This window comes from Carcharhinus amblyrhynchos, chromosome 2, assembly GCF_965287045.1.
Source record: "Carcharhinus amblyrhynchos chromosome 2, sCarAmb.v2.hapA, whole genome shotgun sequence".
NCBI lineage: Eukaryota > Metazoa > Chordata > Chondrichthyes > Carcharhiniformes > Carcharhinidae > Carcharhinus > Carcharhinus amblyrhynchos.
Window position 1 is genome coordinate 69,080,900 of NC_137325.1, and position 24,304 is coordinate 69,105,203.

Genomic DNA, 24,304 nt, shown 5'->3' on the forward strand with positions numbered 1-24,304 from the left:
CATTTATTGCCCATCACTAAGTGGTAGTGAGCCACTGTGAATACTGTTGTCAATGTGGTATAGCTGCTGTGCTGTTAGGAAGGGTGTTCAGTGTTTTTGACCCAGTGACCGTGAAGGAACAATGAACTAGTTCTAAGTTTAAGTTGTGTGGGGCTTGGAGGGAGCCCTTGGATGGTGTTGAAATAAAATATTGTTTATGGTATTAAGTGGTTTTTGATTTACAGATAATTGGCAACTTGGACCAAATGTTTGATATTAGTTTACAAAACCATGCAAAGGATTCTTTGCCAATTACTGCTTTTGGTGACTTGCTGGCAAGAGACTGATGTTTGTTTGAATTACGGGTTTAATGATCACTACCAGCAGTTGTCTGCAGAAAATACAATTAATGCTTAAGGCAAACTATATTTCACCTCACTTTGTTTTTCATCTTCCCTGTGCTAAAGCTAGTCCTTCAATGTGGCATTCTGAGTAGGTAATTTTCTTTTCCATATTGCTGTTCATATGGTTCCTTTAAAAGCCTTTAGCATGGAATATGTTGGTTCTTGTCAAGAAATCTGAGAAATCACATGAGTTTGCATTCCAGTGATCTGCAGAGTACTTCCAAAAATGGAAATTGTACTCCTTTTAGTGTGATTGGTCATTGCTGCAGAAGGAAACATTCTCTCAATTTTAATTTTCCAAAACAATTTAATCCATCAGTGACTGATATTCACAGTGGCTGTATCATTAGTAAGTTTAAATATAGATCTCTTTTCCAGTCCCTTCCCCATCTAGGGAATGTGTTTGGAGTAAAAAATTGTTCGTACTTGCAGAACAGATGTACTACTTCAGATACTTGGGGAGGAATGGTCTCCTTTGAGGAAAGTAATACCAATCCAATTTGTTGCACCACAGTTGGTGCTGCTGCTCAGAAGAGGACACAGTGTGGGAGTGTAAGATTTAGAGGGATTCACTTATAAGGGGAATAGATAGGTGTTTCTGTGGCTGCAAAAGAGACTGCAGGATGATATGTTGCCTCCCTGGTGCTAGAGTAAAAGATGATTCTGGAGGGTGAGAGTGAACAGAAAGTGGTTGTGGTACACATCAGTACCATTGACTTCAGTAGAAAAAGAGATCAAGTCCTAATAGGATCTCAAAAGTAGTGATCTCAGGATAACCAGGGATAACTGACCTTTCAGAAAGACAGGAATGAAGGAAAAGGTAGTTGGGTAGCACAGTTAACAAGAGATGAAGTGAAGTCAGTTCAGAGAGTATCTGGGCTCAAATAATGTAGAGTCCATTTAGGTGGAGTTTAGAAACAGCAAGGGAAAGAAAACATTGGTATGGACCCCCAAACAATAGCCACGCTATAGGAAAGGATAGAAAATAGCGAGTAATAGCATGTCAAAAGAATAGAGCAATAATAATGGTCGACTTTAATCATCTTGGGGTTAATCGAGTTGGAAAGAGTAGCTACAACCAAGTCATGGAGTGCATTAGGGATAGTTTCCACGAAGCCAACCAGGGAACAGTCTATCTTTGATCTAGTAATGGGTAATGAGGCAGGTTTAATAAACAACGTCAGTAAAGGATCCCCTAGGAAATAATATGCTAATTACTTATAATTAAATTTAAAACTACAACTGTATTTCTGAATTCTGTATTCTGATCAGGTTCCTTTTGCGCTACAGTCAATAAATCATCTTGAATCCACTCCATGACTTTGTTTGGCAGAGGGGAACAGTAGTGTTAACTCCAACAAATGAAATATCATAACAGCCCCGTAACAACACCCATCAGAGGTGGCAGTGTACAGGCTTCCCAGGGAGTCCTCAACGTTGTTTCAGATCCCAAAAAGTCTCATGGCATTAGGTCAAACATGGGCAAGGAATCCCCCTGCTAATTGCTACTTACCACACAGCCCCTCAGTTAATGAATTGTACTTCATCCATGTTGAATACCAGTTGGACGAAGCACACAACAGTAAAGGCATAGAATGTACTCGGGATGTGACCATCACCAAGAGTGATTCAAAAGCACCACTTCCGACAGAACAGGCCAAGTCCTAAAAGAGCCTAGGAGTTGCTAGACTGGATATCTGGTAGGCAGTGAGGGAACCACTGAGAGGGGAAACACCTACTTGGATGTCATTCTGAAGAATCTGTGTGTTGCGGATGCATCTGTCCATGACAGCATTGGCAGGAGTAACCACCACACAGACCCCAACTTCACATTGAGGATATTGATTTTAAGGTTACATCATTCAGACATTAAAACCAACCACAACTTCACACTTCCTTGATTTGTAGTATCCAATTATCATGAGGTTTAATTACATCAAAAGGCCTTTCCCAGCTGAAAGTCATGAACAATCCCACATTATAGTATCTTTTTTTAATCTGAAGGTCAGATGTCTGGAACTAGCTGCTTCGTATCCTCATATGCATGTCTCTGCAATTAAACATCATGCAGATTTTTGTCTCTTTTAACTCTTTCACTGGACACAGTGATTAAAAGGGCTATTATTCTCCTCCATAATTATTAGTGTGGGTATTATTACCTCTGTCTATTCTGTTAGTGGGACAGGACGTGCCCAGCAATCATGATATCTGGAACGCTATCTGTAAGGTATATTTAGGTGAATGTGATCATGTCAGGCTGTTGCTTGACTAGGTTGTGGGACAGTTCACCCAATTTTGGCACAAGCTGTGTGTGCCATTGTAATTTGCCAATGTCTAGGTTGATGCCAAGTAGCCTGTCTGGTTTAATTCTTTTTTGACTTTGTAATGGTTTCATACAACTGGATTACTTGCTAGGCCATTTGGGAGGGTAGTTAAGAGTCAACAACATTGCTGTGTAACTGGAGTCACATGTAGACCAGACCAAATAAGTTCCACAGATTTCCTTCCCTGGAGGGTATCGTGACTGAGTTCTATAGAATCATAGAATCCCTACAGTGCAGAAAGAGGCCATCCAGCCCATTGACTCTGCACTGATGCTGTGAAAGAGCATCCCTCTCAGGCCCTCCCCTCTGCCCTATCCCCTTAACCTTGGGCATTTACCATGGCTAATCCACTTACCCTGCACATCTTTGAACTATGGGAGGAAACCAGAGCATCCAGAGGAAACCTACTGAGTGAACGTGCAAACTCCACAGTCACCCAAGGCCGACATCAAATCTGGTCCCTGGTGCTTGCCACTGTGCTGCATTTAATTTTAGATTTATTAATCGAATTTAAGTTCCACCGACTGCCATGAAAAGATTTGAACCCATATCCCCAGAGTATTAGTGCAATGACATGGCAATTATGTTACAGCCTCCACTAGTAATCCAAGGTCACAATTGATGCAAGATATCTCATCTTCTTGACAGAATCTCTACTGAATAGCATCTGACAGTCAGCAGCAGTTGCCTTTTATCTTGTAACTTGCTTGCTCTTCCTGCTGCATTAGTTTTCCACTGCTGGCATCAGATAGACTCTGAACATAGTCTACACAAAGTGTACAAAAAGGATGAGTATTCCCTGCAAAGATATTTACTACCTTCACTATACCTTGCCTCTTGTGAACAGCTGTAAGCTGATGAAATCTGAAAACAGTTTTGGTTCCTGTCAGATTACAAGTTCGAGGCTACATATACTATGGTGCTAGTGGTCATTTGTCTCTAACATTCAATTTGAAATCAAAATATATTAGTATGATGTGTTAGGCATGTAAATTTACTATTTTGCCAATAGTGATTTACACACTTTAAATTTTGAGTTAGATTCTTCCAAGAAGTTTTCATTGAGATTATATTCTTGAAAAAAATCCATGACAATGATGTGTCCCACTTACCTCTTTATTTCTAATCCTTGAACACGCTTTTCCAAAATCGCTGCCTGTATCCTAACTTGCACCAAGTTGTGTCCACCCATCATCCTAGTCACTCATGTACCCCCATCACTAATGCCTATGGCTTTATTGAAATGGGTTGTTGATCTGTATAGCTTGTTTTCCCTTTACGTATCCCATTTCCTTAATGTGCTTTCAGATGTTGTCCAACTAAATCTTGACTAGAATCCTTGACTTTTTCAGTGCTGTTCTAATCATTGAGATAATTGCGCCAGTGGTTTAATTTGGAGCACTCCTGTCTCCTGTCCTGGCTTCAACATCCACTTTTGGACTTGTTGGCAACAAAAGAAGTGATAACCTGTACCCAAATTATACTACCTTATGGGGAAGGTAGTAAATAGTTTGCACTATGAGGAAACCTGGTATTTCTTAGCCGCCCTGGGATATATAACCACTTGTTTCTGCAAGTTAATATTTCCTTAGCTTTTTTTTTGGTTTCTTCTAGTCAATTTATTATCTTAAGCTTGTTTTCTAGTTTGCCTCTACATTTGTATTCTCACTTTGCTAACTTATTTTTCTCCTCTTTCAAGTAAGTGCCTTTTATGTTTTTTGTGTTAAATATCCATGATTTTTTTTTCTGTTCTTAACTTGCATTAATTATTTCAATTATAACATCAGTTTCCCATTTCCTTTTTAATATATTTATCCTGTGGAAATGTTCCGTTGTATTGTCATTATGCATTCTTATATTGCAAATATATCAGATATTGCCTTTTTGTGCTCCACCTTTTGTGCTCACTCTGCCAACTTGAACCGACATAGAACATTACGGCGCAGTACAGGCCCTTCAGCCCTTGATGTTGCGCCGACCTGTGAAAGCAATCTAAAGTCCACATAACCTACACTATTCCAATATCATCCGTATGTTTATCCAATGACCATTTAATGTTGGCGAGTCCTCTACTGTTGCAGGCACGGCATTCCATGCCCTTACTACTCGCTGAGTAAAGAACCTACCTCTGACATCTGTCCTATATCTATCACCCCTCGATTTAAAGTTATGTCCCTTCGTGCTAGCCATCTCCATTCAAGGAAAAAGGCTCTCACTGTCCATCCTATCTAATCTGATCATCTTGAGGCTCTATTAAGTCACCTCTTAACCTTCTTCTCTCTAATGAAACAGCCTCAAGTCTCTCAGCCTTTCCTCATAAGACTTTCCCACCATACCAGGCAACATCCTGGTAAATCTCCTCTGCACCCTTTCCAATGCTTCCACATCCTTCCTATAATGCGGCAACCAGAACTGTACGCAGTACTCCCAAGTGTGGCTGCACCAGAGTTTTGTACAACTGCAACATGACCTCATGACTCCGAAACTCAACACAATCCATCTTCCGATAAAAGCTAACACACTGTATGCCTTCTTAACAATCCTGTCAACTTGGGTGCCAACTTTCAGCGATCTATGCACACGGACACTGAGATCTCGCTGCTCATCCACACTATCAAGTACCTTACCATTAGCTCAGTACTCTGTATTCCTGTTACTCCTTCCAAAATGAATCACTTCACACTTTTCTGCATTAAACTCCATTTGCCACCTCTCAGCCCAGCTCTGCAGCTTATCTATGTCCCTCTGTAACCTGCAATATCCTTCCTTGCTGTCCATAACTCCACCGACTTTAGTGTCATCTGCAAATTTACTAATCCACCCTTCTATGCCCTCATCAAGGTTATTTATAAAAATGACAAACAACAGTGGCCCCAAAACAGATCCTTGCAGTACACCATTAGTAACTGAACTCCAGGATGAACATTTCCCATCAACCACCACCCTCTCTCTTCTTACAGCTAGCCAATTTCTGATCCAAACCACTGAATCACCCTCAATCCCATGCCTCTGTATCTTCTGCAATAGCTACCGTGGGGAATCTTATCAAACGCTTTACTGAAATTCACGTACACCACACCAACTGCTTTACCCTCATCCACCTCTTTGGTTACCTTCTCAAAAAACTCAATAAGATTTATGAGGCACCACCTACCCTTCACAAAACCGTGTTGACTATCCCTAATCAAATTATTCCTTGCTAGATGGGCATAAATTTTTTTTTATAATCCTTTCCAAAATTTTGCCCACAACAGAAGTTAGGCTCACTGGTCTATAATTACCAGGGTTGTCTCTACCCCTCTTCTTGAACAACGGGACAACATTTGCTATCCTCCAGTCTTCCGGCACTATTCCTACAGACAATGACGACCTAAAGATCAAAGCCAAAGGCTCTACAATCCCCCCCCTAGCCTCCCAGAGAACCCTAGGACTAACCCCATCTGCCCCAGGGGACTTATCTATTTTCACCCAGGACTTGAACACCAAATCTGGCCTAACGTGTATTATGATGTGGAGAAGCCAGCGTTGGACTGGGGTAAACACAGTAAGAAGTCTCACAACACCAAGTTAAAGTCTAACAGGTTTATTTGATAATAAACATGACAAGCTTTCAGAACATGCTGTTCCTTTGTCAGGTGAGTGGAGAGTTCTGATCAGAAACAGGGCATATAAAGGTACACAGTTTACAGAATACTGATTAGAACGCGAGTCTTTACAACTGTCTGCTATTCAAGTCTCAAAGGTGCAGACAATGCGAGTGCAGATAGCATTAAGCATAGGTTAAAGAGATGTGTATTGTCACCAGTCAGGACAATAAGTGAGATGTTGCAAGTTCAGGCAAGTCATGGGGGTTACAGATAGTACAACATGAACCCAAGATCCCGGTTGAGGCTGTCCTCGTGTGCGGAACTTGGCTGTCAGTTTCTGTTCAGCGACTCTGCGCTGTTGTGTGTCGTGAAGTCTGCCTTGGAGAACGTTTACCTGAAGATCAGAGGCTGAATGCCCGTGACCGCTGAAGTGTTTGCCAACAGGAAAGGAACTGTGTTGCCTGTGATTATTGAGTGGTGTTCATTCATCCATTGTCGTAGCGTCTGCATGGTCTGCCCAATGTACCGTGCTTTGGGACATCCTTTTCTGCAGCATATTAGGTAGACAATGTTGGCCAAGTTGCAAGAGTATGTGCCATGTACCTGGTGGATGGGCTTCTCATGTGAGATGATGGCATCCATGTCGATGATCTGGCACGTCTTGCAGAGGTTGTTGTGGTAGGGTTGTGTGGTGTTGTGATCACTGATCACTGTTTTCCTGAAGGCTAGGTAGTTGGCTGTAGACAGTGGTCTGTTTGAGGTTATGCAGTTGTTTGAAGGCAAGAAGTGGGGGTGTGGGGATGGCCCTGGCGAGATGTTCGTCTTCATCAATGACATGTTGAAGACTCCGGAGAAGATGTCGTAGCTTCTCTGCTCTGGGAAAGTACTGGACAATAAAGGGTACTCTGTCCATTGTGTCCCGTGTTTGTCTTCTGAGGAGGTCAGTGCGGTTTTTTGCTGTGGCGCGTGGGAACTCTCAGTCGGAGTCGAGCGCCATATCCTGCTCTTATGAGGGCATCTTTCAGCGTCTGGAGGTGTCTGTTGTGTTCCTCCTCATCTGAGCAGATCCTGTGTATATGGAGGGCTTGTCCGTAGAGGATGGCTTCTTTAACGTTGAGTACTGAGGCAGTTGCGGCAATGCCATCGTCGTGGGTGATGCTGGTGTAGAGCACTGAGACATCCATTGTGAGAGGAGTTCCCCTGGTTCAACTGCTCCATGTGTGCTGAGTTTCTGTAGGAAGTCCATAGTGTCGCGACAAAAGCGGGGAGTTCTTTGTACAGTGGGTTTCAGGATGCCCTCATTGTAGCTGGAGAGGTTCTCGCGTAGGGTCCCATTGCCCGATACGTTGGGACGGCCGGGTATGTTTGCCTTGTGTATTTTTGAGAGGCAGTAAAGATCTCCAACGTGGGGAGTACATGGGATAAGAGCACGGAGGGTGCTCTGAAGGTCCGGATCAAAGGAGCATCAGAGTGTTGAGTTGACGGGTGTGTTCTTTGATCGGATCTGCAGGTACCTGTCTGTGCTAACATGTGGAACATTATTCAGTGCTGTTAAAGGTGCAAACTTCAACCAAAAGCTGTCTCTGTTCCAGTAGTTCGGGTGGACTTGGATTCTATAGTACTGTTCAAGGAAATGGGACGAGTTCATGTATCGCCTTAGCCCAACATTTCTCAATCAGCCAATTCTCCAAATGTAAATTAATAAGCTACTTATCTCAAATTGTAGATACTTTTATTTGTAAAGTGCTACTGTGTTTGATAATAAAGTATTGCACTTCAAAGTGAACCACTGTGCTTAGTCCTTTTGAAACACTTCTAAGAGAAAATAAACTCAACATTTTGTCATTCTCATTTGCCCAAGTATAATTGTCTACTACTTTTGAAGCTTTGAATGAATGAGGGGGAGGGATGATGTTAGATACTTTCTCCCTATCCTTTAATTGAGGTTTGTACACCATTTCCCTGTGCGCATGATGCGTTTTTGATCTCCCATAAAGTGGAAGATGGCTTGGGTGATAACCAGGACGCAGGATTGGGGTATGGCCAGACCTTTGCTTGTTGCCAATTTTATTGTGATTTTTACTCTCCTCTTTGTTGTATAGTAACACATTTACAGTGGCCTCGGTGTTGAGAGGATCTCTAATCCTTTCCAGCATGTGGTAGTTCAGTATTATGTATTATCGCTCATATCTATTCTCACATTTCTTGAACATTCTTTTGCATGTTATTTACTTGAAGGTTTAATGTTTTCTCTTTATCCACTCTAAACCCAATCTTAAAGAAAACTTTTATATACTACTTTTCATGCTCTCCAGAGATGTTCTTTACTTAGAGCTTTTGAAGCGTAGTTACTGCTTTGATGTAGGAAATATGACAGCAAAGTTGCAAGAACAGCAATTTGATAATGACCAGATAATCTGTTAAATTTGAGATGTTGCATGCGAGATAATTTTTCTCCAGAACACCAAGGATAACTTTCCTGCTCTTTCTTTTTGATGTAGTGCCAAGGGTACTTTCACATCCACCTAGCAGGCATATAAAGATTTGGTTTGGCACTTCATTTAACATGTCATTTTCCAACAGCTCTTCAGTACTGTACTTAATTTTTCTGCTCAAACATTGGATTGGGAATTGAACTTGGAACATTGTTCAGAGGTGAGAGTGCTACATACTGAACCAAACCTGTTGTTTGGTGTTTTCAAGTTGCTTTTTTCCCCAAGAACATACTTAATTCTACAGTACATGAGGTGCCTTATTGCACTTGCCATTACGTGTTATATTTACAATGTATATAAACATTTTGGGTCATAATATCTAAGTTCCCACTGTTGGAATTGGGAGATGTCCCAGGGAACTGCTGGGGAACACTCTCTGAAATTTACTGGTAAGGGTTTGCACTGTAATTGTACAGAAGTGCCAACTTCCTCTAAGCAATTGTGCTGCATTGGGAACCATCAGAAAATGTATTTAAGTGGCATTCCATACTTCTGACGAAGTTATACAAATAGTTGCTTCAAAAATGTTCCAAGAATTAAAAACTGTTCAAACTTCTCAGTAACCACTGTGAAGATCCATATTTCTTTCCACCACCCAATCCCCCAAGTATTCTTCCAGACTGCAGACCAAAACTGGCCCTGGAGACATGACCCCGATCACCCATTTGTAGAACAATACGCATTCACACTTTCTAATTCCAGCAGGTTATCACTTTCCAACAACCTGAACAGCTAAACCCGATATAGAATTGGACAATTTAAATTAAACAGCAGCCAACAACTTGAGCAGCCGGGACTGATTGTAGTTTTAACAAGCCATTTTTAAATAAGACGCAAATCAGGATGTTTACCAGGATGTTGCCTGGCATGGAGGGGCTGGAGTACGAGGAAAGGTTGGAGAAACTGGTACTTTTCTCCTTGGAAAGATGGAGGTTGAGGGGGGACATGATAGAGGTATATAAGATACTGAAGGGAATAGATAGAGTCAATAGTGAGAAACTGCTCCCTAGACTGGGTACAAATACAAGAGGTCATGATTTAAGGGTGAGGGGGGAGAGGTATAATTTGGATGTGAGAGGAAGGTTCTTTACACAGAGAGTTGTGGGGGTATGGAACGCGCTACCGAGTAGGGTGGTGGAGGCAGGAACGTTGGACTCGTTTAAGGTTCACTTAGACAGACACATGAGTGAAACGAGGATGGAGGGTTATAGTAGGGGCTATTAAATAAGGTCAGAACCTCGGGAGACACTGGAAATGCAGACTTGTAAGTTAACGTTTTTGTCTTTTTATTCCGCAGGTGGAGGTCCACCTCGTTGTCAAACGAGGGGCACGCACACGGTGGGTCGTGCGTGGGCTGCTCTTGGAGGTTCCGGGAGTGGCCTAGTACTTCGTGTCGGTGTGTGTGCTTGATCATGGACCGGTAGACGGACGCCGCAACAGCTCGGTGACTAGCACTGCTAGCTGTGCAGATACATGGATTTGGGCCTGTGTCTGTGGGAGTTTGTGCATTCTCCCTGTGGTTGCGTGGGTTTCCTCCGGGCGCTCCGGTTTCCTCCCACACCCCAAAGATGTGCTCTTAGGCTGATTGGTTTACCAAATTGACACTATTCTCCCCTGAATCTGGCTAAGTTAGGGGTTCCATTCGTAGACACGCAGGGTAGAATAGGTGTAGGGAGATGCTGCGGCGCGGGCTCGTTGGGCCGAAGGGCCTGTTTCCTGTGCTGGGTTGTTCTTTGTTTTCTTTGTTTATCAGAGGTGAGCAAGGGCGACCCTCAACTTGTCCTGGAAGCTGGGACTAGAGGTGCTCGATCCTGACCAATAAGGACGTTGTTTTGTGTATTTTGTATTTGCCAGACTCACTGGCTCCTCAGATACCATTTGTGAATAGACCCACATGCACTCCATGCACCTGAGGATGAACATCTATGGTGCTTGTGACAGCTTCCATACATGTCATCGGCAAACCCATTGGGTGCTGTGTCCTCCGCTTGGTAATGTCAATGGCTGGAATTCAGGGAACCTTCCAAAATGGTGCAGAGGGGGAGATAAAAAAAAACACCTGGAGACCACAACCCACCCCTCCAAGCGAAGGGTCGACCACCTTGCAAAGGCACAGGACGACGGAATAACATGCGAGAGACCAACCTTCGTGAAGACTCCGAGTTCAGCGGAAGATCATTTGGAATTGGCGGAGCCCAGCAAAGACGGAATCGTACACGGTGGAGCAGTCTGGCCAAGTCCAACTGCAGTGGTAGTATCAGAGTGTCATAGACATTACAGCATGTTAAGAGTTGAGTTGCTTTTTTCTTTGGAGAGAGTTTTGATAGTAAGTTTCTATAATAAAATTGGGTTGAACAGTGAATCGACTGTTGTCCTTTGCTTGTCTCATGAGTTAGAGCACCTGCATAAATAAATTTTAGTATATATTGTTTGAAATGTCTGCCATTAGAAACAACACTAGTTGGAAGTTATGGACGTATGTGTCAAACATTATCTGGTACATAAAGCCTGAAGGATTGTAAATGAGTTCCAGGCCCTTGATATACAATGGTAGGGCAGTGGACTTTCTCCCTTGAACCTTTGCAATGGTTGCACCGAGCTTTTAATGTGACCCTTGGCAGCTAGTGCTGCGCCTTGAATGTTTTAGTCGTTTGCAATGTTTGATCACCACCAACTCTTCGCTCTGAAAGACCAGCAAGTTTTGGTCAAAGAACCTCCTTGACAGAATTTTAAAGTTCTCAGCATTTGTCTTTATTTCAGTAAATATCCCAAGGACCAGCCTTTAGACCACTGAGTCCTGCAGATTGGAGCTGCTCAGGATGTACTGTGACAACAACTACTGGATCTGTTTCCAAACCTAATTTGCAAGCGCACATTCCAAAGGTGGATGGATGGCAGTCACTTTCCCACCACAACCACCTTGAGGGCAGTGTGTGGAGACGGTGAAGCTCCATGCCTGCAGGAAGAATCCTCCTACTTTCCTTTGAGCACTCTAGTAATAAGACATTCTGCTAAGTGACTGTTCAGGGAATCATTCAACGTGACCCACCATCTTGGTTTTGTGCCGGGCCTTAAACGTTTTGTATGGACCTCTGCTTAATGTACTTATGTTAAAGTTGTTTTTCTGCACCAACTGTTTAATAGCGAGCCACATTTTTCTGCCAACCTCGCGTGTATTCTTGCTGAATCGTTGATATCCTTAAAACTATGTGTGTTAAGCAATTTGCTTAATAGCAAACAATAGAAATTGTAAGTGCCATTAAACGTGATTTAGGTCTTTAATTTAATTCAGTTCTTTCAGATATGCTTTATGACTCTTTTTTTTATTGGCTTGGTTTTAATTTAAATTCTGCAGTCTTCCATCTAACAGGACCTCAACGTATAATTTCCAAACCACATGCACATTGATGTAGGGTTAAACAGAAGATTAGGGAGGTAAACATGTTGCTGAAGCAATGGTGTGGGATGAAAAGAGGTTCCATTTTATGGGACACTAAAACCATCAATGGAACAGGGAAAAACTGGACTTGCGGGATGATGGGATCTACCTGTACTGAGCTAGAATCATGGTCTAAGTGGAAAGATTAAATAGCATGATTACGAGGACTTTAATCTATTAACTAGAAGATGGGAAGGCTTAAGTGGAAAAGAATTTGTGCTGCAAAAGGGAAGACTAAAAGCTGGAAAGCAATTGAACAGGAGGTGGAAACTGTTAGAATGGAAGGACAAGTTCGGATGTTCCAAATAAATATTCTTTGAACATGCTTGGAGTAAAAGGAGCCCATTGAATGAATTGTAACATATTCATCGTGGAGTGTGAGGTACTGGTGGTCTGAGATGGCTACAAAATGGTCAAAACTGGAAGATAAGTATGCCTGGTTATATTGGCTACAGGAAACTTGGATAGAGGGGAGGAGGATAGTGCTTAAAAGATGAAATCACTTAATCGAGGGAATGTAGGAGAAGTAAGCAAGCAGTGGAGACTTTATGGATCAGTTGAGAAATATAAACTGATTTAAGCATCTATGCAGAGGTAGGTTATATCAGTGTGGAGATTAAGCAGCATGTAACAAAGGCAAAGTACTTCTAATGGGAGATGTATTAAATTTGTTACCAAGTCTGTTGACTCTAATATGGTGTGGGCAGAATAAACATTTGGCATGGGCAACAGAGTGGTAGCACAAAGCACAGTTTTTAAAACATGAAATGTTCAAAGGGGAGGGGGGGTGGATCTCCTTTGCCAATCATAGGATGGCCCCCTCCTTTCACTCAATCTGCTCTCTTTTTTTCTTAACCGCTCCCTCCCTTAAACTCACTGCCATTCTCTTTAACACATCAGCACCCTCCCAGCTCAAGGCGCCAGAATTAGTTGGATTGGCTGGCAGTCCCACTTCAACCTCATTAATCTGCCCCGCAATGCTTTATGGTGGAGTGAATTTGTATGGACTGTGTTGGCCCTGGGTCAACTTGATTTCCGGTCGGGGACGGGGACAATCTACTGTGGATTAGGATAATAGATGAGCACGTGTCACAAATATATTTGTGTGCACATGCCCGGAATTGTTTTCTGCAGCAATGTTATCAAGTCAATGAAGACGAATGCTGTATTTTTTTTGTTTTTATTCCAATTCAATCAAATCAAGTCCAATTCAGAGTCTCAACAAGTTGAGACATTCCTGATCCAAGCTGACAAGACAGGGACCTCAGTTCCTGTCTTGGGCTTGATCTACATGATCCAAGCTAATTGGAGTAGGCATTGCTGCTCCTCCAAGGCTTGATTTTATTTGCATCTTAACCAGAGGCCCTGGCAAGAAAGGTTTCCTTTTGTTTTTCAGCTTTAGCTGAAAGCTGGAGTAGTTGGTGACAGGCAGCTAAACAGAGAGCATCTCTTAGCTTTGTTAGAAGAAAAGCCATAGAATGGAGTAATATTTAAGGAAGCCAGTGCCAAAAATCTGAAGGACAGGTGCCGCTTTTAAAAATTACTTCAAATGAAGCTAAAATATAACCTAATGACTTCAACCAAGCACAGCATGTCAATACTACACTTGATCTTGGTCAAAAAGCTGAGAAGCGATTTTGTATTAGATTTGGTAAATATCTTAACTGTGCATGAGCGAAGTGTTTATAATACCATCAAGTTCAACATCCGGATTGAAGGGGAGAAATGTACAACACCAAGATTTTAGAGTTAAGCAAGAGTGACTTCAGTGGACTAAGATGAAGATTATGCGAATAGTCCAAAAATGTACAGGTTAGGTGGACTAGCCATGGTAAGTACATGGAGTTGTAGGGATAGACACAATAAGAAGTCTCACAACACCAGGTTAAAGTCCAACCTCAGACTTCTTACTGTGTTTACCCTGGTCCAACGTTGGCGTCTCCACGTTATAGGGATAGGGCAGAGGGGAGGGCCTGGGTGGAATGCTCTTTCAGAGAATTGGTGCTGATTAGGTGGGCCAAATGGTCTCTTCCTGAACTCTGGATTCTCTAGATTCCAATCCGTTAATGAGTAGAATACTTTCTTCCCAATTAAGATTTGTTTCCCAGATAATAGTAAGACATTCCAAACTTTAGGATTAATTTAGAAACTTTTCTGTAACATTGTCACCAACTGATTCTTTGTCAGTTCTGTGACCTGAACCAAACAATATCTTGTTCTGCTTCCATTATATCCTTTTGTTTCTTTAAGTTCAGAGCTTCTGGAAACTCTTGTTCATTTCTCTAGTTTCCTTAAGCACCTGTCCTTCAGGTTTTTGGCACTGGCTTCCTTAAATATTACTCCATTCTATGGCTTTTCTTCTAACAAAGCTGAGAGATGCTCTCTGTTTAGCTGCCTGGCACCAACTACTCCAGCTTTCAGCTAAAGCTGAAAAACAAAAGGAAACCTTTCTTGCCAGGGCCTCTAGTTGCTAAGCAACTACATTTATTCTTAACACCAGCGCTCTCTCCATCACAATAGAATCCCAATTGGAACTGAAACCAACCCCTACACCTGCAATGTGTTTCTCTACATTGTATTCTATCTGTCAATTGTTTGCTCACTCAGTTAACCGCTCCAAATACCCAAGAAACTTCTTTGCATCTTGCTCACAACTCTCACCATTTGTGCCATCTGCAAATTTGGAAATAATACATTGAAATCCCTACATCCAAATCATTAGTTTAGATCTAGATTGAGGCCCGAGCCCTTATCCTTGCAATATCTAATATGAAACTGAAATCCAAATTCAGAAGCCTTAATTTAAACCCACCTAAAACAATATTTTATTTTCAATTTTTACACGCCAACATAACTCAAACCTGGATATTTAGAACAGTGCACTGTGCCTCAATTATTACTCCAGAAACAATACCACAACACTGCATCCATATTGTACCTATTGGGGTATTACAAGGATTCTGTCCCTATGTTCCTAACACATTGCTAAATCTGATCTATTGAAAATCCAAGACCAGAAATGAATATCCAATCTTTCATGCGATGTAGACATGGATTTAACAGTGTAAAAATGCTTGGTGTCATCTTTTCAGTCCCTTTCTGTTGTTGTAAATAAAATTGTACCAGATTTAATTGTTCAGTTTCTGTTCTAATTCTACCTGTTTGGGGGCCTTGGGGTATTTTTTTTCTTTGTTTTGAAAGAGCATTTATAGCTCAATCTTCTGCAGTTATTCCTGAATTTGAATCTCTAAGTGTGCTGAGCCATTTAGCACATTTGCAACAAAAACAATTGTTCAATTTAGTGGGAAGTCTTCCTCTATGGGGATTGGGGAATCTTATTCTTAAAACAAATAGAATTTGTTGGAAAACAGTAATAATTAAGTCTGCTTTTGCAAAGCAGTTGTGAAAGTCTTTATCTCTAACATTGCAGTCCAGTCATTTATGGTGCAAAGATGCATAACTGGCTACACTGTCATTTGGTTTCTTGCAGTTTTTAAGAGCATACAAGATAATAGCCTTTTTTTCAATTGAATGCTGTCTTGTAAACTGATAACACTTTTTTTTTGTTTGGGAACCTTTTGGGAGGTTTAAGGTTCTATTTTATTTTTTGAGCTACGGAACATCTATGTATTGAAATATTCTAGCTAGCTCATTGATTTGAAAATGGTTATGCATTTTTTTCTTCTGTTAAATTACAGCAAATTGCATTTGTGTAGTACTTCTAACATAGTAAAACATTCAAGGCAATTCGAGTGTAATGTATATCTGTGTACAAACCAAAATTAAATTCATCATATTATATGGGGAAATACTTTCAGTCAGCTGCTTGGTGTTGGTGAGAGACCTGAAAATGTATACCTCACTACTACAAAGAATGGTAGATGCAAATCTACCGGATTGTTGGCACTGAGGCAGCAGTGCTAATCACTGTGCCACCATGCCACTCCAAGGAGAAGCTACTCCTCAGTGTTGTGAATCTATGGAACTCGCTGCCCCAGGGTGCAATAGATACAGAATCAATCAGTGGGTTCAAGAAAGAGATAATATTTGATCAAATGCAGAATAAAGACACATTAAATTATACTGTACAAATCACCATAATGAACAGTACTGATACCATTTTAATCTTGACCACTAATCGGAAAGTATACATTGCATTTAAATTGTATTTTCAGTTTTAGCATTGTAACACACAACATATTTACATCTTTTGTTACCTAGCGCTTCTAAGCACTTTCGTTTATTCCTTGGTGCATATTCAGTTGAATGAATAGAGCAGTTGTATCCCTGATCCTAATTCTGAACCAATGCATGGTACAAAGTAGATATGACAAATGCTGTTTTAGATTGTGAATTGAAGCAAGAACTGAAATGGTGAAAGAGCAAGGTTTAGTTAAATAGGATGACAATCGATTAAGAATTGAAAATAATTAGTGGAACTCAAAAACAGTAAAGCCATCGTGCCCTTATGATATTTGTCCTAGGAAACTGAAGTAAATCATTGAGGAGACTCTGACCACAAACTTGCAAACACCCTTGGATATGGAAATATTACATAAACATAAGAAATAAGAGCAGAAGTAGCCTGACGGCTTCTTGAACCTCTTCTGCCATTGAATAAAAGCACGACTAATTTGATTCACTTTGTTCAATGACCCCCGTATCATTTGGTTGGCTTCAAGCTAAAATCCATCATTTTCAGCCTTGAATATTCTCAACAACCAAGCATCAAAGCCTTCTGTGGTAGACGATTCCAAAAGATTCACAGTTCGAATGGAATATTTCTCCTTATCCAAATCAGGCTGTCCCTTTCTGAGTTTGTCCCCTACTTCTGGATTTTTCATCCAGGCCACTCCGAGTTACCATGTTAAACCCTATCAAAAGCTTGGACTTTATCATTTGTCTTCCTAACTGTTTGCTCCAGCTGCACATTAATATGTTGTATTTCTTGTTCAAAGACATTCAGATTTCTCTGAAAACCAGCATTGAATAGTTGTCCTTTTTTTGAATATTTGGTTCTATTATGAAGCGAATAAGCTCTTATTGTCCCACGTTATACCTGTTACTGACAGGAGAGAGATTAATTTAAGCAGTTCTGGTTTCTCCTCTTGCCATCCATCTGTAAAGAAAGGGATTTTTGATTTTTCCTTTTATAACTGGCACATTTTCACTAATCCTCAGTGCTGAGAAATTGAGAGCTTGTAAAATTAAGATAATCAAAAGAACAAAGGGAGATTTTTATTGAGGATTATTGAGACCTAGAATGTGTCATTTATAATTATGGGGGATTTCAATCTGCATATTGATTGGTTGACCCAAGTTGGACGTGGTGGGCTTGAGGAAGAGTTCTTGGATTGCTGTCGGGATAGTTTCCTTGAACGGTGTGTGACGGAACCAACGAGGGAGCGAGCTAGCTTAGATCTGGTGTTGTGTAACTTGGCAGGAAGAATTAGGGATCTTGTGAGGGATCCTCGTGGGACAAGCGATCATTGTATGGTTGAGTTTTTGATGCAGATGGAGGATGAGAAAGTAGGGTCCCGAACCTGTGTCCTCTGTTTGAACAGAGGGGAGTACGATAGGATGAGAGAGGAATTGGCGAATGTAGATTGGAGGCGCAGATTGGTCAGTAGGATGGCTGAGGAACAGTGGAGGATCTTTAAGGAGATCTTTATCGGTGCTCAGCAGAAATATATTCCGATGGTAAAGAAGGAATGTAGAAGAAGGGATAATCAGCCGTGGTTATCAAAGGAAATAAAGGAGAGTATTAAATTAAAAGCTGATGTGTTTAGAGTGGCTAAAAGTAGTGGGCGAGTAGAAGATTGGGAGAGGTTTAAAAATCAACAAAGAATGACTAAGAAGTTGATGAAGAAAGGAAGGATAGACTATGAAGCTAAACTAGCACTAAATATAAAAAAAGCACAGTAAGAGTTTTTACAAATATATAGAGAGGAGGAGGCTGGCTAGAGTGAATGTTGGACCCTTAGAGGATGAGAGGGGGGATTTAGTGGTGGGAGGTGAGGATGTGGCGGAGGCCTTAAATAAGTTTTTTGCCTCGGTCTTCAAGGAGGAGGATGCAAATAGTTTGCCGGATATTGAAGATAAAAGGATGGTAGGAGTTGAGGACCTGAATGCGATTACTGTCACTAGAGAGGTAGTGCTTGATAAACTAATGGGATTGATGGTGGACAAGTCCCTGGGACCGGATAGAATGCATCCCAGGGTTCTGAAGGAAATGGCAGAGGTGATAGTGGATGCCTTAGTGATTATTTGCCAAAATTCGCTGGATTCCGGGGAAGTGCCGGAAGATTGGAAAACGGCTAATGTTACGCCGCTGTTTAAAAAAGGTAGTAGGCAAAAGGCAGGGAATTACAGGCCAGTTAGTTTAACATCTGTTGTTGGAAAAATGCTTGAATCCGTCATCAAAGAACAAATAGTGAGGCACCTGGAAAGGAATGGTTTGATAGAGCAGACGCAGCACGGATTTGTTAAGGGGAAGTCATGTTTGACGAATTTATTGGAATTCTATGAGTATGTGACTAGTGTGGTAGACAGAGGGGAACCGGTGGATGTGGTGTTTCTCGATTTTCAAAAGGCGTTTGATAAGGTGCCGTACAAAAGGTTGCTTCGGAAGGTTAGGGGGCATGGAGTTGGGGGTAGGGTGTTAGCATGGATAGAGGATTGGTTGTCTAATAGGAGGCAGAGAGTTGGTATCAATGGGTGCTATTCTGATTGGCGGTTGGTGACTAGTGGGGTGCCGCAGGGATCGGTGCTGGGGCCTCAGCTATTTACCATTTATATAGATGATCTGGAGGAGGGGGCTGAGTGTAGGGTGACGAAATTTGCTGATGACACAAAGATAAGTGGAAAAGTAAATTGTGCGGTGGGTGTGGAAAGTCTGCAGAGGGATCTGGATAGGCTGAGCAAGTGGGCGAGGACCTGGCAGATGGAGTACTTAGCAAGTGGTGAGGTTATCCACTTTGGCAGAAATAATAGTAGGAGGGATTACTATTTAAAGGGCGAAAAGCTGCAGCATGCTACGGTGCAGAGGGACCTGGGGGTCCTTGTGCACGAGTCGCAAAAACCCAGTCTGCAGGTGCAGCAGGTGATCAAGAAGGCGAATGGGATGCTGGCCTTTATAGCGAGGGGGATAGAATATCAAAGCAGGGAGGTCTTGCTGCAACTGTACAGGGCACTGGTGAGGCCGCAGCTGGAGTACTGTGTGCAGTTTTGGTCGCCGCACTTGCGCAAGGATATTTTGGCCTTGGAGGGAGTGCAGAGGAGGTTCACTAGGCTGATACCGGAGATGAGGGGGTTAGACTATGAAGAGAGACTAAATAGACTGGGTCTGTACTCGTTGGAGTTTAGAAGGATGAGGGGGGATCTTATAGAGACGTATAAGATAATGAAAGGGTTGGATAGGGTAGAGGTAGAGAGATTCTTCCCGCTCAAAGGACAACAGGACTAGAGAGCACAGCCACAAGATGAGGGGGGGGTCAGTTTAGATCGGAGTTGAGGAGGAACTTCTTCACTCAAAGTGGTGAATCTCTGGCATTCTCTGCCCGTTGAAGTGGTGGAGGCTACCTCGCTAAATATATTTAAGACACAAGTAGATAGGTTTTTGACAGATAAGGGAATTAAGGGTTATGGGGAGAAAGCGGGAAAGTGGAACTGAGCCACTTCAGATCAGCCATGATCTTATTGAATGGCGGGGCAGGCTCAAAGGGCTAGATAGCCTACTCCTGCTCCTATTTCTTATGTTCTTATCACCAGAAAATGTGGTACAGAGAAACTATTAATCTCTTTAAAAGAGAAAGGAACAAACCAATAGGATATGAGTGTGAGCAAAGGGCAATCAGAATTACTTGGATTATAAGTAAGCAAGTCTTTTTACTCACTGCCCGGTAACCCTTGATAGAACTGCGTTTGTTGATGTCTGGTGGGTTATGCTCAAGTATGAGGCTGCTGGTTTGAATTTCTTGTCAGTATTCATTATATAGAAAAACCCCACCAAATTATCTATACTTGATGTGGAATCCTGAAGCAGACTAAAGGGAAGAGTAATACAATTGGAGTGAGGTCAGTATGGGTAGAAAGAAATTATTCCGGTTGCATTCCTGCGAGAATTGCCAGCAGTCTGTTCTTTCAGTTTATCAGCTGCTTCAGCAGTGCTTTTTCTCTGTAAACAGGAGCTATTAATGGATTGTTTGAAGTTGTAGAGCAGGCTGGGGGTTATACATGTTGAACTTCCTTGTTTCAAACTCCATTTTCAGGATATTTATACAGTGTCTAGTTGTCCAGTTTTGATGGGATTAGATTGTTCATCTATTCACTTCCATTCTCAATTTGACATGTACTCTATTTTCTCCAACGTGTAGGGATAAAGTTACCAGCATTTCAGCAAATTGTATCAATGGATATGTAAACTTTTGATACTTTGCTCACATTTGGATTGTTTTAATTTACCTGTAGCTTTGTTAGGTATTTTGGCTTTTGAAACTTCCCAAGCTGCTTAAGACACAACTAGCATAATCAGGATGAAATTGAATGAGGTTACAGAGGATGGAGGAGGCAGTGGGAGATATTGAGCTATGCCAATGTGCAGAACAAATAATAATCTTTTTCCTTATTCAATTGTACTCTGGGTTCTAGGTTTAAAAAAAAGGAGCATTTTTATTCCTCGAGATTATCGAGTGTACAAAGTGAATATTTTTGCTCAATTTTTAAAGTGATAATTCAATTTTTTTCTTCAGTTATTCCAATGTTAGACATTTTTTGGAAGAAATTTGGAAAATTAAAATTCATGATGTTGAAACTAAAAATGACTGGTGTGTATTTGAGTCAGTTGGTCAAATCTACAAAATTTAATTTGCTTCCAGTATGTAATAGCCCAGAATCATAGAGAAATGGAAGGCAGGTGTACATCACTTTGAAGTTAGCCCTTTAAAAATTAAGAAGCACCGGTGTAAGGAAACTGACTTGAGGGCAAGTGCTTCTTAAGCACTCAAACAGAAGGCAAGTAAAGAATTTTCTAAAGCTGTACTGGTGAGAATGCAGGAAAAGAATCAGCGATAACACCAACCCAGTCAAACTACCTGTCCACTGAAGAGCTTAAATTGTGCCAGTAACTAACTGCTGGAGTGCAGCTTTGGGTCCAGTGAAATACAGCCTCAGAGTTTTGAACCATCTGGAGCTGAGCAGTTATTGAGACAAAGTTTAAAAAGGTTTTCGAGGAACTCCTGTTAGATCGTTGAAAGTAAGGTGTTGAAATCTCTCGTGAGGGAAGTAGAGTTTTAACAAGATCACGGAGCTCAGTGGACATTTGCATCAGATTAAATGCTCAGAAGTTCATAGGATCTTACCTTTGTCGCATGCACCATTTAATAGTAGTTTGGTGTGTTTAACTACAGTTTGCCCACCAATTCATATGTACCCTATGTTAATTTTGAATGTTTGTAAATTGTTTTATTTTTCAGACTTTAGTGAAATGCAATTAAAAAAAAATTGAGTTCTGTGGCTTGATCCTCCAAGTAATTTGGATTTCAAACTTTGTCTACTTTTGACAAAGGTTACTTGTCCTGAAACTGATTGTAACTTCAGCCATTTATTGGTACTTTTTGGTTGTGATATGATGAATTCCTGCCCATGCTTGTAGAATAAGAGCACTGCTGTGGCATAATGGTCTTTGTCCTGAAGTATTTTTCCAGCTTTGCAATGTGCCGACTGCTTTGTCATCCCAAATGTATTTTGGTCTTAAATAATTGAGTACCTAGTTATTAATCTCCTGTTTTTGAATGTCAGCAATTTCAGTTCACCGTTGTTAAAACTTAACTTTTTCAGATGAATTTCCAGCAGATAAACCAAATCCTCCAAACTATCCCAGTCTTCCATGTTCGAGATAAAATACTTAGTCTTGAAAAGCGTCATTTTTTTGAAAAGCATTATTCTTTTGAAAAGTGTTATTTTGGGGAATTCATTGTGAGAAATTAAGTGGTAAAACTCTTACTGCAACTGTTATATATTATATTCATTTGAAAATGTTTTATTCTCATTCACTTGAACATATGGATTTTAACACCTGGTAGCAAAGGTGACAAAATTGTATGTTGCAATGATGCTTGGAGAAAAGAAAATTAAGTAAGTGTTCCTCATAAAATGTGACCTGTCGAGCAAATAACTCGAGCAACAAGCATTAAAAATGACAGACTTTTAAAAATGTATCTTTTAAATGATTTCCTGAATTTTGGCCCTCATTAAATAAATTATTAGTTACTATCATTCTTGTTCTGTACAGATGTATTTTTTACATTTCCCCTTTCAATTGAAAAATGTGGATTGTTAAATCCATCATGTATGTACTGTGAAAATTTGTATTCCAGTATCAAGTGACATGCAGTACTCCATATTTTAACACACAATAGCACAATAGAAATCAACAAGGTCAATTGTGCTTCAGCTTTCTTGGTTTTCAACAACAACAGGAAATATCCTGATTGAGGTGACACAGTATAGCAGTGTTGATGAAGTTACCAAAAATCATGGCATATAAGTCAAACTGACGTGCAAGACGATTCCATTTTTTGACACCCAAAAACATGTTTAGACCAATGCTTGGCATATAAATGGACCCCTCTCACCACCACTGTTGAGTTAATAATTATATATTTAAGGCCAAACACTCATTAGGAGTTGATCGCAGGTTCTGAACTCAAATACTTTTGAGTTATATTTGCCTTATAAGTTGGTAAATGGGATCAAACCAATGTCCCACCCAGTAAAGCTATGTTTTATCCACAACTTTGTAAGCATGAATTAAAATCTATTTGGAATCTTCTGGAACTATTCATTTTTAAAATGGACATTAAAAAACTGCAAACGATGGCTGCTGAGAGTCACCTGACTTTCTGTGGTTTCAAACTGCAACACGGTCTCGGAGGAACAAACAGACATATTCCAAGCTAAGAAGTGTCAATGCCCCATATCCTGATGCCACCCAGAAGAAATTTTCTGACTTAAATGTACCTTCTCAGAATGAAAAAACTGTGATTGTCTCAGACTCTGAGTGAATGTCTGCAGCCAAAAACCCAGGTTGTGACTAATTAGCTTCAGCCCAACACCATGTTTGTCAGGTAGTTGCTTGGTTTAATGTTTTAAGTTTAATGTGTGATTTTTGTTTCAGAAGGTTCCCCTTTAAGGGCTGCCTCTTTTATTTTGCCCCTCGGTTTATTTAATTTAATTACCTCAAAAGTTGGAAGGTAGCTGTTAAGGATCAAATGGTAGGCCCACCATATTGGTCGCCATGTTGAAAATGCCTTGTGCTGTCTGCAGGTCACAGAACAACTGTGGAGACATATGCAGCAGCATAAGACCTAGAGACTGCTCCATCATAAGGTTATCAATATTGTTCCGTTTCAAGTCCAGCAGTAAAGAAAGTTAAACTTGTGGTAACAAGACTACAACCAACTAACTTTGGGACCTGCTGAAAATCCATCACTTCAAGGGAATCCTTCAGTACTTTCGATATATCACAAGGGTGTCCAGGAAGAGGGAGATTAAGGCTGCTTTAGTTAACTGGAAGCCGGTGTCCAGTGGTGTACTATAGGGATCTGTGTTGGGTCCTCTATTATATAAATGACGCAGATGACTACGTGAGTGGTACGATTAGTAAGTTTGTGGATGATGCAAAGATTGATCAGGTGATTAACAGTGAGGCTGAATGTCTTTTGTTACAGGAGGTAATAGACAGAATGGTCAAATGGGCAGGTAAGTGACGGATGGAATTTAGTCCTGAAAAGTGGGAGGTGATGCACTTTGGAAGGATAATTTGACAAGTATTCAATGAACAGCATAACACTAGGAAGTTCTGTGGAACAAGGGGACCTTGGCGTGTTTGTCCACAAATCTTTGAAGATGGAAGGGTATGTTAGGCGGGTGGTGCAAAAGGCATATGGGATGCTTGCCTTTATCAATCGGGTTATAGATTACAAAAGCAGGGAAGCCACGTTGGAGTTTTATGGAGCTTTAGTGAGGTCACAGAGTATGTACAGTTCTGGTTGCCACATTATAGGAAGGGTGTGAC

General features: G+C 41.0%; 1 protein-coding gene across 6 annotated transcripts in view; it reads left to right on the plus strand.

Annotated features, from left to right (window-relative positions):
• snx13 (sorting nexin 13) overlaps nucleotides 1-24,304 on the plus strand; it is a 172,340-nt gene that overhangs the window by 40,616 nt on the left and 107,420 nt on the right. For 2 of the 6 annotated variants that reach the window (XM_080207196.1, XM_080207206.1), the window contains exon 1: nucleotides 10,325-11,079. The exons of the other annotated variants lie outside the window; for them this stretch is intronic. In XM_080207196.1, the coding sequence (XP_080063322.1) occupies nucleotides 10,684-11,079 (396 nt within the window). In that variant the 5' untranslated portion in view covers nucleotides 10,325-10,683. Of the gene's footprint in view, nucleotides 1-10,324; nucleotides 11,080-24,304 lie in introns of those variants that run through there. 6 annotated transcript variants of the gene reach the window in all.